This window comes from Gasterosteus aculeatus, chromosome 3, assembly GCF_964276395.1.
Source record: "Gasterosteus aculeatus chromosome 3, fGasAcu3.hap1.1, whole genome shotgun sequence".
NCBI lineage: Eukaryota > Metazoa > Chordata > Actinopteri > Perciformes > Gasterosteidae > Gasterosteus > Gasterosteus aculeatus.
In genome coordinates, this window is record NC_135690.1 from 4,883,317 (window position 1) to 4,894,530 (window position 11,214).

Sequence of the window (11,214 nt, forward strand, 5' to 3'; positions counted from 1 at the left end):
GGATATCGTATAACGTATATAATAATGTATTGTGTAGTTGTATCCTCAGAGGTTTGCAGCAGGAGACAATAGAGTTTGCACAGGCCGTGAGCCCATTGTTGTTGTGTTGATGTAATGTTGCAAACTTCATCACACATCACATTCAGAGTTTGTAATAATATGACTATTGAAGTTGTGTACGTATTTTTCAGTAGTTGAAATTATGCTGTTTACATGGTTTGACCATTTTTGATTAGTTACTGTAATAAGCTGGTTTACATGTGTGAAACACTGAGTTGGATCTTTTATCTCTAAAAGTAAATAATATAATATTGTTATATTGTAATATATAATAGGTAACAATAATTAACAGCTCATGCGGGGCTGGTTAAACAGTGCAGGTTAAAACAGTCCAGGTTAGGACATTAAAACATAACACTTATTTGTAAGGTGTACCTTGTTTTGAAGACAATGCATTATTACAAAGACACTCAATCGGAATGAGGGGCAAAGTGTGGGACGAACTGATTGCCTGACGGAAATACTGAGCTGCCATGAGAAATGTAGTCAGTTGGTGTTACATCGGCTGGACAACTCATCACCATTGTCAGGCTCCAACACAGCTGGGCCCTATTTTCCCAGCTTGGACCTTTTATTGAGTTCTCAGGTGAGCAAAAGGAAAGAGCAAACAAAGGGACTGTCCAAAAACGAGAGGTAATTCAGTTATCATTGGCTTTAATATGATTAACAATAAAAGTATTGCAATAAAACACAATACACACCATTTAAATCAAAGTCTGCATTACAGACGGTCAAATTGCCTTCTCTTCATGTCCATTTCCATGTTGTCTCCTTTAAACCAACATGATTCCACCTTAACTCCCTCCACCCCGTCATTCTTTCCCACCGTGCCTACAGGTAAGTACGCAATGAGGGACCTGGTGCACCGTTTGCCCGGAGGCAGTAACAACAACAACACCAGCGGTGGGGGCGGAGGAAGCACCAACAGCAGCGCCCTGTTGGGGAAGACCATGTCGGACGACACCATCACTGCGATCTGCTGCGCGCTGCACGAGGTCATCACCAAGAACATGGAGAACACCAAGGCCCTGAGGGACGCCGGCGGCATTGAGAAGCTCATCGGCGTCGCCCGCAGCAAAGGGGACAAGTAAGCTGGGTGGGAAGATGATGTCTGCTGGAGGAGGAGGGGATGTAGAAGGGTGGGCTGCAGCAGAACTAAATTATGTTTCATGCTGATATAAGAGACAGGATCCTTTTTTCAACCGTCATTATGGCAAACTTGACTAAAGACAAAGATACCGTGTGAAGACGAGAACCACAGGATCATCTTGCTATTGACTCTTTCATGATTTACAAAACGACCTCACCGTCAATGTATTCATTCAGAAATGATCCAGAGTCAGAAACATATTTTATTGAAATGGCAACCACCACATACATAATACAAAAATCAAACATAAGCCTTGGAGAAGCAAAGGGTAGAGACATTCTCTCCAGGTTTTAATAATGATCTTGAGACGCAAACACAAATGCAATCTGGCAGTTGCTTGGGCATGAAGATGAGGAGGTTGACAAATAATCAATCCAGTGGACAGGCAGGGGAAAAAGAAAAGGGTTGGAATATGTTTGTGGTGAAGATTGGAAGAGAGCGATCGTGCAGCACAGGGACACAGGTGAGGCGGGAGGAGGGTGAAGGTTTTTTCTGTCGACTCTGTTGACTGATAACTCGTAGCTCTAAAACTCGCCACGAGTTTAAACAGTCGGCCCGAAATGAGGTCCAAAATGAAAGTGCGGCACAGTATGTTTATTCACACACCTGCGTGCCCATATTTCTGTCATTTGGCCTTTATTTACCTGTTGACCGTAGAGACAGAAAGAAAGCACGGGGCAGGAGCTAGATGCAGAGCCGTAACAAAGGTCCCCAGCCCAAATCCAACTGGGGACTTTGTATGGAGCCAAATTCAGGACCAAAGTTGTGATCATTTGAAATACAAATGTGAACCTGAAAGTTTTGGTGAATAATGTATTCAAAATAAAAATAAGTGGACGAAAAGTATTTTGGGGTTGCAGATAGTTTTGATTTTTTTGATTAAAATGTTTTTTATTTCATTCTTCACCTACACCTTTGGTAATTGCTGTATTATATTTTTTTGGTTGAAGATTTTATATTTTCAAGCTTTCAGATCTTTTATTCACTTTCGGATCGTTTTTTTCCCATTCAGACTTTTGACCCTGATGTGTGATATGCAATCACAGAATCCCAAACAATAACAATAACAAAATGTCTCGCACAAATAAAGTCTAATTTGCCTGCCGATGTCCTTATGAGCCAATCAAGCCCACGGCTATTATTCCTTTCCGTCAAACCCCAGAGGACACAGAATCAAATATTGGCCGACCAATCAATCAATTAGGCCTAAAACGTAGGGTTATCTTATCCATTCATGCATGAATCGTACAGGCTATTGACGGCCGGGTATTAACCCGGGCCGAGCCGGGTATTAACCCGGGCCGAGCCGGGTTAATACCGCACCCCGTAAAGCTGATCTGTAAAGTACAGAGGAGAAAACAACGGCACTCAGGCTCGAACGGAGGATGTAGATGCTTCGGTGTGCTTACCCCAGCAAGGTGTCCCAGTGCTACGGACAATCCGATCGCCAGAAGTGCAAATGCGCCGACATCACGTCTCTGGTCACTTGTTGGCCATTACTTTTTCCAAGTGTTTGTGAACCATCTTGTTTTTTTCTCAACTCGCGTCACGCAGGGCAGGCTACATTGAAGTTAACATCGGTCATGTGCCGCTGTGACGGAAATGGGACCTTTTTGAGTTTCCAACGATGAAACCAGCCTCCCATTCTCCTTTTTCTGTGTGAAGTTAGTTGAAGTGCGCACTATTTAGGTACATTTTAAATATGCTTTAAATGAATAACAAACAGATACAAGTATACTTGATTTGACCTTTTATTGCATTTCTTAGTAGTACACAACATTTTGACCTGGAATAGCAGCCATGTTGCCCCGGTGCTCAAACAACCACTTCACTGAACTGTCGACCTGGACTGGATTGGCCTCCGACCGCGGGGCTTCTGAGGAGAAATGTTCAGATGGAGAGTTTACAGTAGCTCAGCGTGTGGGGAACATTGAACACGCGTTAGCCATAAAACAGGAAGTGAGAGGAGACGTGTGCAGTACACCTGCAACGGTGTCCGATTGATACAAGCAGGGAAACCGTCTGTAAATTATTCAACAAGTTATATCAATGGAATTAGGCCTCAGTACTATCGGAGGGTCAAAGGAAGCCTTTTATATTTGACTTCTATATTTGACTCTTCCTTCTTTTAAGACGGAACTCAATGCTTTATATTTTATGTAATGCCTCTTCTTCTCCATCTCTTCATTCTTATGTCTCGCAAGGTCTCAGTAGAACAAAACAGTCAAGCTTTATACCTTTTTTTTCCTCTCTGCTGAATTCCTAGACATAGTCCCAAGGTTGTGAAAGCAGCCTCTCAAGTCCTGAACAGCATGTGGCAGTACAGAGACCTCCGCAGCCTCTACAAAAAGGTAAAGTCTACAGTAATAATAAGAACTTCACAAGGTTTATAGCTGTGCTATTTCTTACACCGCCTCATCCGTTACTTCTCTTGTCTTCTCCAGGACGGCTACTCCCAGTACCACTTCATCGGCTCTTCCTCCACAATAGAGAGAGACAGACAGAGACCTTATTCTTCCTCTCGCACTCCGTCCATCTCTCCCGTAAGGAGCTCACCCAACAATCGCTCAGGTGAATACACCCACACCTAACTCTCCTGTTCTCCCTTTTGTCCTCCGTCAACCTGCCAAACCAGTATGGTCCAGTCAAAATAGACTCCGAAGTAGCTGAAGTCCGTTTTAACCTTTCCAATTCGACGACCCACGGTAAATGACTGACTGTCTAGTAAAATCTTTGCAGGGTTTCTCCCTTGCATTGCCCTAGATTAGGGTTTGGGTAATATGGACTTTCCAGGGGTTTGGTGTGCTTGCCAATTGGGTGGCGACAGTCAGGGGTTCTGGTCGGCCCAGACCCGGGCGGCAAATGCTGGCTTTTGGGTGCTGCTACATTGGAGTTTACCGTGGGGGACCTTTTTGGAGACCCTGAACGTGGTCCTACTTAGTACGGACTCCATAGTACTGGGAAACATCGATGCACAGGTGCACACCATGTTTGAATATAAGGATAGGCTGAAGATCGACGATGATTTGAGGTTGCATGTTTTGGACACTTGAGTAAAGAGAGGGCAGACCATAGACCATCAGCTCAAAACCATTGCTGAGGCAGTGAGTTGTGGCCTCAAGGTCTTCGGTGCATATGGAGGTGGTAACCCTCGAGGCGGACGTCGGTGGTCAGGGAAACAGGATGTGCATTTAAGTTATCTTTTATTTTCTTATTTTAGATTTTGCTGCTGTATTTTTCAAAATAATCTTACAAGTTCAGGCTAGTGCTGTACTGCGTTTCACAGAAAGGTTACAGGCTCCCAAACTAGTCGGCTGGCTCGCATCTAAAAACATATAAGAAGGATGAGTAAGAGATTGATTGATTTATCCGGCTTATTCAATCCAGATAATTATGTGAATAGCTGCAGTCCCTGATCAGTCACTGTGTAAGTGAGCACATCATGATACTGTTAATATAGTTTATTGGTTTTCTGTGGTGCAAGCAGATGGTCGACCAGGTAATTTGTGTGATATAACTGCTGTGGGAATCCTTCACATAAAAAAACCTTTGAGTAATTGCCTGTGTAAAGTACAAATGTCACAATATACTTGTGATATTATTAGCACAGCATTAATTAGTGTATGGATCAATGCTAGGTGTTGAAAAGACAAGAGAAACCACCACGGATGCAGCCACGCAGAGGTCGGCAGCCTGCATGTGTTGACGATTTTAATATTTGAGGAAACGCTACTGACCCATATGGCACTAAATCAATTGTCAGGTTTCCTTCAACATGGCTAACGACATCTAACTAATTATCATTGCTACTGATCGCAACGCAGACCATGTCGGCCCAGCATTTAATAAGACAATTAAGATACTCTTTTTCATTCGGGTGAGAAATACCAAGTCAGACAGAGATTAAAAGGACAGCAGGGATTTGAGATGAGATGTGTACCTGTAGTACATATGCATGTGGAGAGAGGATGGCCTTTATCCAAAAAGAAAGAAAGAGAAGACTGAAGCTGGAGTAAATAAGATGGAGGGGGAGGGATGGCTCAATGTTCACCTCTTTGAAATCACACCCTGGTCAAAAAGCCAGATTGGTAAAGAATACCCAGTGACAGCACCCGGAGGAAGTAATACACACTATTAGAGGGAGTAATACACACTGTGAGCTTTTTGTTGAGGTAAATACCAAAGTTGATGTGCTTTCAAATGTGCACGTCGCTCTGACCTTTCTGCCATCAAGGGACTCGCAGTGTGATGCGAGCAGCTGCCGCTCCTGTTGTAGCCTCCACCTGTCTGAATCCAAAAGAGTATTGATAATGTGTTTACGATGGAGTGAAGGCCTAAGACATGCCGTTTCTTTGTGTGTTTGTGAGCAGTGAGTGCCCCTGCTTCGCCTAGGGAGATGGTGGCGCTGAAGGAAAGGAAGGCAGACTACGAATCGACCGGCAATGCCAGTTACCATGGTAACAAGGGTGAACACACGTCCCGAAAAGACGCTATGATGGGTAGGAGTTCCGCACTTGCATGGCTGACACATCCTCCCATAACCCTCATGGGTTTTTCTGTGTAATTTTTGAATGAACATAAACCATTGTTACGTTTGTAGCATAAAAGGAACAGTTCAACATTTTGGAAAAAGTGTCTTTATTTGCAGATTTAGATGAGACATTTACAGTATATTTAATGCAGTACAACGATACAAAGCTGACGCTAGGAGAGAGTTGAAAACATGTTATCAATCTTCTGCTCTGTCAGCAAAGAAGCATGTCAAACGATTCCATTTAAGATAAGTTTTACAGTGATATCAACATACATCAAGTACTTATTTTAAGCTAATCAGAGTCAGTGATGTGCGGTGACGTCAGTAAGAGGGAAGGCGCACATACACACACACACACACACACACACACACACACACAGTAGTAGTGTCCATCAGAATGCAACCATCTTTAACCTTAATCATAATATGGGTAGATGAAATCAAACATTCTGATTGGTTGACAGTGAGTCACGCGGTGTACTGCAGTGAGCCATAATGTCCGCCTGCTTACATTTTCCGTAAGCGTAAAATACCAGTGCACACTCAAAATAACAAATAGCTTTCCCATATGAATTAAACTTAAAATTATTCATGACATTATTCATGACATTTGACATGGTAGATTCCTGACATGTATGAATTAATATTACTTTCGGTTTTGGTGGCGATTGCCGGAAACAGCGTCCATCGGGGCAATGTTAACTTTCGCAACCGATGGTAACATTATTGACGACAAAGTCCAGCCTCTCGTTCCTCACTGCTTAGTTATTGGACAGCGGGCAATAATGGCAGCAATAATGAAAACACACACTGCTCAATTTAATAAGAAGGCAAATGGCTTGTCGGCATCCTTTCACCACACTTATCAACTTAATATTAAGCTCAAACTAGTTTCTGACTCACCAATCGGTAGATTATTTGTAACTGCTACATTTGTCCGCGTAAGAACAGCAGGGAAACAGGGAGCTGAAAGTTTTCCTTAACTATCCTCACTAACAGCCGCCGCATGTCCAGCTGATAACGCTGACTGCCTTCTCACTCTCCTCTGCCTTCACAGTTATACCTGAATAAATGGTTTCATCCTCTCTGTTCTGCAGGTCACATCTCCAGTGGGTCCACGCTACACAGAGGAGCATACGTGTCACCCACTGATGACCTGAAGTACAACCAGGTACGGCAGGTCACGACTCTGTGTTTCCAAAATGTGACCACTTTTGTCTCTGCTCTGAGACAAGTAACTGCTTGCACAAATGCCTTTGAATATTTACTGCTACTGCTAGGACTCATTTATCATCTATGAGTAACATGAGTAAGTAAGGAAACTAAATATCGCAGTAAAAGTAGTCCCCTCTGTACTATGTGTGAATTTAATAGTTAGATTGATAGATAGATAGATACTTTATTGATCCCTCAAGAGGGAAATTTTGGATATGCGATAAAATAAAATGACTTATCGCACACTCTCTGAAGCGTGCAATAATTTTTGGTGCTGCGATATTCATTTTACATATAAATGAACGTCACCAACATTTAAGTTGAGAAGAGAAGCGGTGAACGCAACTAAGCTAAAATCTCACCCAAAACAACAACCATCCGCCCAGTCTTTCATCCTGAACTACTGTCGGTTCCTCCGGACTGCTCGTTCGCCTCTTTGGCCGGAAGATAGTTAGCGGGACCGAGCCGCTCCGTCTCTCGCTGCAGCCGCAGAGCGCGCCACCCTACCGGCAGTCAAAGCCCCGCGTTAAACCTCCCCGGACAACGTTCTTTAACTTAATTTTAGAAATGTACATGTTTGAAAGAGCGTACTTTTATTACTATGCTATTATATTGTCATTATGTTATCAGATCAAATGGTCTGAAAATTGCAATAATATTGCATATCGCAATAAATGTTCGCACAATCGCACAACAAAAATTTGATCGTGACAGCCCTAATGGTTCGTACAGGCACGTTCTCCAAAAGCTAATGTTATGCTAACAATATGTAAAGTCAATGCAATTGTGAACTGTTGAAATACAATACATACAGTTTGACTGTGTGCTCAATAACAAGACATATAACCCATATATTTGGGCCATATAACTGTCCCAAATCAATATAAATATTTTGACGACATCTTGATTAGCGTTACGCTGGCATCAGACATTTAGCACCACTGACCAAGCGTTGGTTTTTCAGAAGTTGGGTTATCCTGCTTCTCTCTCAATAATAATCTTTGCTTTTCTATTCCTAGATCTCCTCTCAGGGCCTGCCTTCAGAGCCCTACCCTCCCTTCCAGAACCCTCCCCCGCCCGACAGCGTCAACTACGAGGACCAGGCCTTCTACGAGAACCAGGTTCACGCGGGGGGGCGGCCCCCGCAGGGTGACCTCAACATGCACCTGCAGGGCCTCAAGTCCACCGGCAACTACGTAGACTTCTACTCTGCCTCGCGGCCCTATAGCGAGCTCAACTACGAGACCAGCCACTATCCAGCCTCACCAGACTCCTGGGTCTAAGGGTGGACGAGGGTGAAGTTTCAGGAGGAAGAGGTGGAGAAGAGAGTGGCTGGATGGAGGGAAAGTTGGTAGTTTAAGAACAAGATTAGAGATGAGAGGACAAGTTCTCTCCCTGTCCTCCCCTGTTGTTCCTGAGTAGCATCATAGATAGCAGGAAGACCGCAGGGTGAGGGTGAAGTGCAGGAGAACACCTTAAGAGCTTACACTCCTCTCAGAGACACGTGAAAGTGAAGAGGACAAGGGAGGATTGGAAGCAAAAGGAGGAGCGGCCATGCATGTGCATGCACACCACCACCAAAAATGACGGACACGTTTTCTTTCCGTGTTTTAGTTTGTAATCAACTACTGCAAGAAGGTTCAGCAGAATGGAAAGACCTCCTGCACCCACAGGCCTCTAGATTCAGAACGCAAGAGGGACAAACGTGACGGAAGAGAACATAGTGAGGGGGGTGAAAGAATGTATTGAGATGAAGAAGGACAATGAAAAGAGAAAGATGAATGAGTTGACTCAAGAGTGGAAAAGGTTGTTTTTGGATTGCAAAGTGGAAAGCATGAGAGTACCCGGGAGACAAACGTGTACATATGTGGTATAGAAACATGGCTTTTAGTAATGTGAAGCACAAGAAGCAGAACTGTAGGACTTGTAGGACGTCTGTCACACAAACCTCTGTTTCTCTCCATGGCTCCAGCGGGACGTATCCTCCTCTGGGAAAGAACACCCTTGACTGGCCAACAGTTTTTTTTGTTTTTGTTGTGTTTCTACTTTTTTAATTCTTGATTCTGGTTGTATAGTATTTGATGTACACTGTACCTTTACCGAGATGCATTGTGTACTGTACATTGCACTATTTTCTGTGTCATGTCAGGCCTTTTTTGCCATTGGGTCAACCACACTTCCTCACTAACTATGCCCCACTTTAAACACACACAAAAATACACACACAATTTCTGCACTCTTTCAAAACTCATATTGCAGCCGCAGACAGTTGTCAACGCGTTGCTATTCTTGAAACATGAATTGATTATTTGAAGCATCACATCTGGTAGGTCATGGTGCTCCTTTATTGCCCTACAGAATGGCCGTCTCAAATAACTGAGCTGCTTAACACTACATTAACACCTAAATTCCCTTTCTGTTCCCAAGAGCTCCTCATTTGAGTTTACTGTGCTCATTGTGTATATATAACGGTGCCAAACTAGGGTTACTTCCTCCCAGCTGATGAACGCAGGGTGGTGGTGAGGTAGCGGTGTGTTAAAGGGTCCAAGTTCAGCTGAAGCTCTCTCAGCCTAACATCTTTGCGGTTCTAGCAATGCCAGTTTGTAAATGCTTTGTTTTTTCTATACTGTGTTTTACTGGGATGAAAACGTTGCGTCTTAACTGCACTGGGATTGGGGAGTAAACAAAACAAAAACAACAAAAACAAAAACAAAAGATAATCACGGAAGAACTGTGACCAGGCGGAACAACGCTTCCTCCAAAGTTGTACAAAATTAGTGGATTTCTGTGTTGTAAAATAATCAATGTTTGAAGTACAAAAAAAAAAATCTTTTCTGGGAGATGGTTGGCAATTCTTCATGGTAGACAAAACTGTTTAATAGAGTACGGATATATATTATATAAATATAAATATATACTTTTTATGTGCAGATGTGGATGTCACTTATAGCAGCAACATTATGGGAAAAAAATACTTGTTAAAGAAAAAAATAGCTATATGTAGGATTTTGTTCACACTTTTTTTGGGGGGTCAACACACTAAATTGTCAACTTTGTGTAGTAATGTTGTTGCTATGTGGAATAGAGTAGACCAGGGCCCAGGGATCCACGCTGTCACAAAAGCAGTCCAAAATAAAAGGTGCTACATCCATAGGAAGTATTTCCAACAGGTCTGTATTTTTAAGCCTACACAGAAACTTTTGTTCTCCTACATGTATCTAAACTATTAATCATCTGCAAAAATACAGAAAAAAAATCCCAGGTTGGATTCTTGTATTTCCCATGCATGAAAAAAAAACATTTCTGATTAATTGGTCTCATGATGCTTCATAGTTGAACAATCTCCCCCACGAATGCATGAGTATTTGTTGTTAGTAAATCTGAAACTAAATGGTGACTTATTATTTTCTTTCATTTTTACATGACAAATTGTAAGTGACAACAGACCCTGGTTCTCCCGACCCACTGCTGTTTAGAAGTCCTGTTTGGATGTTCTGCAGTTTGGACTCATAATGCAACTGTCCCCATAAAGGCGCTGGATGAAGATCAGACATACTGTTTTTGTAAGTGAGCATCAGGAAACTGACAACGTTATGTAGGTCCTTGTGATCCTTGGGCAGTAAAACCTGACTATGAGACCTGTGTGGAGGTACTGTATAATGTCAGTAACTTTTTTGTTGCTAGACCAAACGTATTTTGAAAAGAGAATTGTGAAACTTTCTATTGCCTCAAACAGATTGCAACTGTTCCAAAAATATATAAACGGACCATCAAAGAATCTTCTGAGTTGTTTGTTCTGTTGCCAGAAAAAGTGTCTTTGTAGTGTTTTAACGGCACCTTTGGAATATACTTAGGAATGTAAGTGGGTTGTAAAGTCGGATGTATGTAGACTAGATTTTCTAGCTTCGCCTGAGAAAACCCATTTTTATATAACCACTGTTAAATGCGCTGTTCACCCCAAAATCACAATTCTCCTATTACTTGTGGCATTATCAATCTGGAATGTTTTGACGAGATATTCGCATAGAGATGTCTGCCTTCTCTCTTATGTAATGAGACTGCACAATTCATTTTGAGAACCCAACAGTAAAATAGATAAAAGCAGTCTGTGAATATTACAGTCTAAATGAGGTTAGTATTGTCACGGTGTGGTTCACTTCCTGTTGTATTTTGTAGTTTTCTGCCACTCGTGTCCCCGGGTAACTTCACTTCCTGCCTTGTCCCGTCATCCCCTGTGATCGTCTAATAGTTTCCA

The 11,214-nt window shown here is 42.6% G+C and overlaps 1 protein-coding gene across 12 annotated transcripts in view; it reads left to right on the top strand.

The window, feature by feature from the left end:
- ctnnd2b (catenin (cadherin-associated protein), delta 2b) overlaps positions 1-10,737 on the top strand; it is a 118,432-nt gene extending 107,695 nt beyond the window's left edge. For 9 of the 12 annotated variants that reach the window (XM_078098873.1, XM_078098875.1, XM_040170402.2 and 6 more), the window contains 6 exons: positions 898-1,147; positions 3,477-3,561; positions 3,655-3,781; positions 5,581-5,709; positions 6,842-6,915; positions 7,979-8,711. In XM_078098873.1, coding sequence (XP_077954999.1) covers positions 898-1,147; positions 3,477-3,561; positions 3,655-3,781; positions 5,581-5,709; positions 6,842-6,915; positions 7,979-8,242 — 929 coding nt within the window. In that variant the 3' untranslated portion in view covers positions 8,243-8,711. Of the gene's footprint in view, positions 1-897; positions 1,157-3,476; positions 3,562-3,654; positions 3,782-5,580; positions 5,710-6,841; positions 6,916-7,978 lie in introns of all 12 variants that reach the window. The other 3 variants (XR_013467081.1, XR_013467082.1, XM_078098878.1) reach the window with 2 other exon arrangements.
- The last annotated feature ends 477 nt before the right edge of the window (positions 10,738-11,214 follow it).